This window comes from Miscanthus floridulus, chromosome 7 (assembly GCF_019320115.1).
Source record: "Miscanthus floridulus cultivar M001 chromosome 7, ASM1932011v1, whole genome shotgun sequence".
Lineage (NCBI taxonomy): Eukaryota > Viridiplantae > Streptophyta > Magnoliopsida > Poales > Poaceae > Miscanthus > Miscanthus floridulus.
The window spans coordinates 127,292,819-127,298,957 of record NC_089586.1 but is presented as its reverse complement, the minus strand read 5'-3'; the positions used below and the strand labels follow the sequence as shown (position 1 = coordinate 127,298,957).

Below are 6,139 nucleotides of genomic sequence, written 5' to 3'. Positions count from 1 at the left end.
CCCAAAGTAAGGGCGATGATTTCATACGTCTGCTGTTCATTGTGCTGTCCCGTCTCCAAACAGCTTTCGCCATGCCTGCAACAGGCCGATCCATTTTGATGAATGGTACAGTAAATTTCTCGGCCTTGGACAGTTGGAAAAGTACCCTCATCTTCCTTGTGTGGTGTTCATCATTCACTGTGCATTTATGGCTGGAAGGAGGCCACCCAAAAGAAAAGCTGGTTACATTCACCTCAATATATCGGCACTCTCATGGCCTTTCAGTTATGCTTTACGCTTGGCATATCCCTTTTCTGTCTTTGTCAGCCCCGTGGTTTTCACTCAATTATTTGGCGACATCGATTGGGAAAGGTCAAAGTAACAGATAACTCAACTGAAAACCCCATTTTTCCTTGTTCCAACTTTCAACATTGTTGAGTTGTTTCCCCTGAGGGAGGAGATCTCATCTGCGTCATTGCAAATTTTGCAGTCCTGTCATCTTGTGGTCCAATTCTAGATTACTACTACCTTGTACCTTCTCTTCTATGGCCCTTGTTCACTAGTGCTGTCACTAGAAGTTTTCGTTTTCTTAAACCACGATGAAAGATGCCCTTCATTTACTTCACCAACGTGGGTGCATCTCCTGCTGGGATCCTTCAATCGGTTGGACGTATCTGGTAAATACGCCCATGAGCCATGATCTTGGCTTCCTGATTTGTTTACTTGCAGCCAGCCCATCGCGACGTGCGGATTGAAGGCAGGGAGGGAATATTGCCACTCAGTAGCCTCTCGTACCATCCAACCGTGTGTCGTCGCCTGCGCATCGACAATCTCTAATGCTGCATCATCACAGTTTTTGGAGGTGGTTAGAGGAAACTCCTCTTTGCCGTCTGATAGGATACATGATCCTTCCCAAACAGATTGACCGAAGCTCATAGGATTTCTTTGGAACGCAGGAATTTCATAGAAATCATGTGTAAGTTTTATAGGGGTCGGTTTATTTTCATAAGACATGACAAAAGCAGGAAACAAGAAAAAAATCTCATGTTCCGCTGGGGTCTTAGTTTCAAACTATTCTGTTTCTTATATTCAAGCCCCACGGGTTTCCTGCCAGTGTCCAACTGTAACTACATGTACGTTTGCGAATGGAGCATTACATATGTGTTTTCGAATAGAGCATTCAAGATTTCAAACCATCAGGGTTAGGCGCTCGCAAACACCTGTCTAGCACCGTACATCTGTAGGCAGACACGCGCTACAAAAGAAGCACCTTATCTGTCCTTCCCTCTATAATCGTATTACATCAGGGAACACTTTATGTGTGCTTAGCTTTAAAGTACAGGCTCTTATATCTAAGGTTATCTGGTGGTCCGAGAAGCACCTAATTTCAGCAGTGGAGAGGAGACTTTGCAGCTCATCATCATCTGTGACTGTGATGAAGCAACTCATTTGATAATTCTCAACATAATCTTTCATTTTGTTGACTAGCTTTGCACTTGATACCACCCTAATCTCATCTCATTTGATCAATTTGTACCCGGGCTTGGGATATGAATATGATCCCTTTGGACCAATAATTTCGATTCCTCCTCACATCCACGGCCACCACCTAACAAGAGCAGACACGACAGCTTCGCGACAAATTTAACAGAAAAGAAAAGCTACGGATCACAGGAGCAGTTCAGTCATCAGGCCCAAAAGGAGAGGAGGGGAGAGGTAAAGAGGCCAGGAAAGCTATTTTACAAGAATATGAAAAGATGGAGCTAAAGGGTTGCATGATTAAACATCATTTCTTATAAACAAACAAAAGGGGGGCAGGAAAAGTGGAGGGGAAAATCCCTGCTGGGCCACTTGACAATTCCAACCCTACAAGACCGCCCTTCTGAACACACCCTCTCAAGGCAAGAAGCCAAGAACACTGCCTTCACTGCTTACCGCCGGCATCAGCATCCTTGATGGACCTGGAATCATCGCCACCTGCACCACTGTTCACCAGCGGTGGCGATGCAGGACTACCACCGTCGTGCAGGGGACCTCTAGCGCCTCCCATTGTGCCCATGGAGGGGCGGGATAGGAGGGACGACGATGTGGCGGAGGAGATGGCCAAGGCTAGAGAGATCGGCATCAGGCAGAGCCCCTTGCCCTGCAGGTACTGCATGGCGGTGCCCATGTCCTCCTCCATCAACCTGGCCACCTGTCGCTCCATCACCTGCAGACTGCCACCACCATTCTCGCCGTTGGCGGCATTGCCATTTCCGCTGTCGCTTGTGCCATTTCCATTCCCATTGCCCTGCAACAAGGATTTGAATTTGATTCCGTTGGCGATTTGGCTGGTGCACAAGACAATAAAAGCTGATGTGCAGTTTGCCACTCATCAAGATAATAAAGATTACTGATGGGAATTTTGTCGGATTTGATTTGGTTGACCTTATAGCAGCAGGGGCATGTTCAGGAATTGGGGATTCTCCTTAGTGGGTTAGTAGCTCCTACAGCTTAAATGCTTGATCAGTACCATGTAATCACTTTTCAGGCGTGTTTTTCCTTTTTGGCTCCAGTCCTAAACAACAAAGATTCCTACATACTTTTTTCCTTTGTGTTGGCCACTAATGCTTGATGAGTTCCTTAAGCAAAGTTATGCATGGGACATATCTCCTTTTGATTTCGTGCAAATCTGTAAGCATGCTGTTTGGTTTTAGTAGCTCTTGTGGGTGGCTTTTTAGTCCTGGAATGCTAAAGCTAGAATCTGAAATAAGATCTCTATATATTTATTTGCCATTGGATAGACTTGATCAGGGATCAACTTTAGACCAAAATAAACAATTTTGGATGGGCCAAATGATGGTTAAATTGTTCGGAATAGCAACTTTAAAGATGACAAAAGTATGGGTACCTATTTGCACCTAACCAATGGACAATGGCCAAAAGGATAACCTTTTTTCCCTGATCGCTTTGTGCTTCAGTGAACATCATTAGAGCATTTCAGGGTTCAACATACTTGGCCCACAAAGTTTAGTTGTATCAATTGGGTCGTTGGCTTGCTGGCGCTTTAATTTTCAAAATAGAAGAGCATATGACGCAACAATAGGTACCTCTGATGCCATGCTAGCAACTAGAGGGCCGACGGCTGTAGCTCCGCCTAATCGGCTCATGCTAAGAACCTGCAAGAATGGGGAACATCTGAGGAGTCATGAATTTGGACAAGTTTTTGAGTGCCCAAATTATGAGAAGAATTTAGGAGCTCATCCCACAGTAACCTAGCTATAGGTGTAGGAAAGCAGAAATACCTTGACTTGGAGCTGGAGGAACTTCACATAATCAATGATCTCGTCAAGCATCGATGCCTTGTCGGTCTGCAAACAAAATTCCAAGTGATATATGATCATTTCAGAGACAGTGATCTTATGTCCGCTCTTAGTTTGTGCTATGGAAGCTCTATCGACTAAGACATGACGAATGATGTTTTTATTCCAAAGGGCAGCAGAACAACGTTCATTGTAGCTTCATGATACTCTAACAGTGACCGCAAGTTGTGCCAAAAAGGATATCCGATGTGCCAGTAGGGGCTTCCGGAACAACCGTGGCACGTGGTGTTCGTGGGGAACAGAAGAAGCAGGCGTGTTAGACAAATGCCCATGTCTCCAGCTGTAGTGTTTTGCAAGGTATGCCTGGAAGTTCATGCGTAGCTGTGTATTTTATATTTTTATACCAAAGCCTAGTTAACCTGTCGAACCCTCCTGAGCTAAACTAATTCAGGAATCATCTTGTGTCTTCCAATGATCGACATCCCCCAGATAATGTCATGTGTTAGCTATTTCACATGCTGTTGCACTAGCTGTTCATCGGCAGCGGAACTTTTAGTAAAAAACAGAAGTCCAAATGCTCCAATGGAGGTCCGTCACATCGAGTCCACCAAATTAGTAAATTGGGCAATGCACAATATGCCTCAGTTACCATGTTTTCCTATTTTATGAGGCACTCATCTTTCGACCAATCTTATGAGCACAGCACGTTATACTAAAAGAAAACAAGTCAAGATAGCGTATCACCAAAGACTGAATTTAAGGGAAAATGCACCCATACAGCACGCAAACAGTGCAAAAAAGAAGGAATGCATCCTGACCACATTTCAGGGAAAGCTTCCCTGCTACTTTGTTCAAAAGAAAGGGCAAAGGGGGGAAAAAGAAGGGAGAAAAGAGAGGAAAATCTGGCATACCTTGTTGGCGTTAGGGACCAGCTCCTGCAACGCCTTCATCCTCTCCGCTATCCTCTCCCTCCGGAGCTGCAACAAACGCGTGGCCAGCGTGAGCGAGAGGACACAACTGAAAGTATGGAACTGAATCGGCAAAGACTCAAAACAGTTCGTCAGATAGCTCATCTCTGATTCTAATCTCTGCTGTATCTGAACACTGAACCACAATTCAATTTGGGGCCAAATTTTGCAGTTCAAATCGGAGCAGTGGAATTGAGGTCTGTGGCTGGCAGGTCAAACTATAAGGTCCAAGAGTTGTGGAGCTCCAGGTACAAGAAGTCAAGAACACCACAATAGAGAGGAGACATACATGTACACAGTGATGCAGAAGCATTAAAAAATGGGAGGAAGGGAGAAGGGAAAGGTGGTGGAGGGAGAGTGGCGTACACGTTCGGCGATGCTGTGAGGGTCAGTGGCTTGGCCCCTCTTGGCCCGCTGGCGCTGCTGGCGCGGCGGCGCGGCCCCTCCTCCTCCGCCCGACGCCGCTCCGGCGGCCGGCGCGCCTGCCCCGTAGCTCTGCGCCGCTGGCATTGACCCGCCCTTTCACCAGTCACCACACGAGGAGAGAAGCCACGGTTTTCTCAGTCCCAATTGATTGATCAGCCAAGACAAGACAGAAAACGAACTGAATAAACAGTAGCTTTGGCGCCATGAATGGAGGAGCAAAGTGATTGTGCAGTATAACTGCGAGTGCAACTTTTTTTGTGATGAACCGGACGCGGGCACGGGTAGTGGCCAGTACGGCGGCGTACCTGCCCGAACGGCGGCTGATGCACGGCGGCGGCGGCTCCGAACCCGCTGTACAGCGCCTGGTCGGCTCCCTGCAAAACGCGGGACACGTCAACGGCGCGCGGGCAAAACGGCCGGGAGTTTTGGTGCGGAGAGCAGCCGAGCAGGCACGCGGCGCGGAGCACAAGGATCTCACGGCGGCATTGGGGGACTTGAAGGCGGCGTCCATGTCGTCCCTGGCGCGGTCAGTGAAGAGCGGCAGCGGCATGAACCCCGCGTCGTCGCCGCCCCCTCCCCCGCCGAGGCCGTGCAGGTCGCTGAGGTGGAGCATGAGGGGCTTCTCCCCGCCGCCGATCTGGTGGTGGCGGAGGCGCGAGGCGAGGAGCGTGGCCTCGTCGTACGCGGCGGCGTCCTCGGGGACGGCCCCCGCCCCCGCGGGGAGCTCCCAGGGCGACTTGCCGGAGCCGAGGTCGGACCACGCGGCCGGCAGCGTGGACAGCATCTGGTCGAAGAAGTCGTCCTGCCCGCCACCCTGCATTTCGCGGCCGCTCGGCTGCATGGGTGGGCTTCTGCTGTGGCGAGGCGGCTCCCTTCCCTTGCTGGCAAGAGATCTCTTCTTGGTGCGCGGAGACGGAGAGGGAGAGCGAGAGGCAAGGGAAGAAAGGCGTGGCGTTGGAAGAGAAGAGGAGGGGCTTGGCTTGGAGTGTGGCGGGGTTTTATAATCGCGCTTTACGTGCCAAATAATGGTGTCGTAACTGACGGCGTCGACGTCGGAGAAGACGGAAGTGAGGAAGGCCCCTTGGGTTCTCTCTCTTCCTTCCCCTGGCCAGTTTTGAATTTTGGCTATAAGTAAAGTAATTTGCTCCGTAAAGATGGACCCAATTGCAAAGTGCAAAGATCCATGACATGATCCATCCAATCCTGTCCAACAGGCCAACACGCACCGAAACAGGAGTTACTGGCATTGGATAAAGAGTTAAACTTTGACTAAATTTATATAAAAAACTACTATCATTCATGATATAAAATAAAGGGTTAAGTCCAATTTACACCCTCCAACTTGCAGCAAAGTTTGGATTTCAACCTCAAACTTTAAAATCGGACAACTTTGGCCCTCCAACTCTCGAAAAAGTTCAACTTTCAACCGTGTGGGCGGTTTTGCGGATGAACAGTAACTTTTAA

At 48.7% G+C, this 6,139-nt stretch overlaps 1 protein-coding gene across 1 annotated transcript; it reads right to left on the bottom strand.

Annotated features, from left to right (window-relative positions):
* Nucleotides 1-1,739: 1,739 nt before the first annotated feature.
* On the bottom strand, nt 1,740-5,620 carry LOC136464697 (bHLH transcription factor RHL1-like). The gene is made up of 7 exons (XM_066463654.1): nt 5,154-5,620; nt 4,981-5,049; nt 4,616-4,768; nt 4,193-4,258; nt 3,264-3,329; nt 3,069-3,137; nt 1,740-2,269 (listed from the first exon to the last, which is right to left on the bottom strand). The coding sequence occupies exons 1-7, from the start codon at nt 5,514-5,516 to the stop codon at nt 1,904-1,906; spliced, it is 1,152 nt and encodes a 383-aa protein (XP_066319751.1). The 5' UTR covers nt 5,517-5,620; the 3' UTR covers nt 1,740-1,903.
* Nucleotides 5,621-6,139: the final 519 nt, after the last annotated feature.

Coding starts and splice junctions, on each gene's coding strand:
- LOC136464697 (XM_066463654.1), bottom strand. CDS start 5,516: ATGCAGCCGAGCGGCCGCGAAATGCAGGGTGGCGGGCAGGACGACTTC. Junction 4,259..4,615: donor CTCACAGCATCGCCGAACGT/GTACGCCACTCT, acceptor CGTTTGTTGCAG/CTCCGGAGGGAGAGGATAGC. Junction 3,330..4,192: donor TGGTCCCTAACGCCAACAAG/GTATGCCAGATT, acceptor TTTTGTTTGCAG/ACCGACAAGGCATCGATGCT.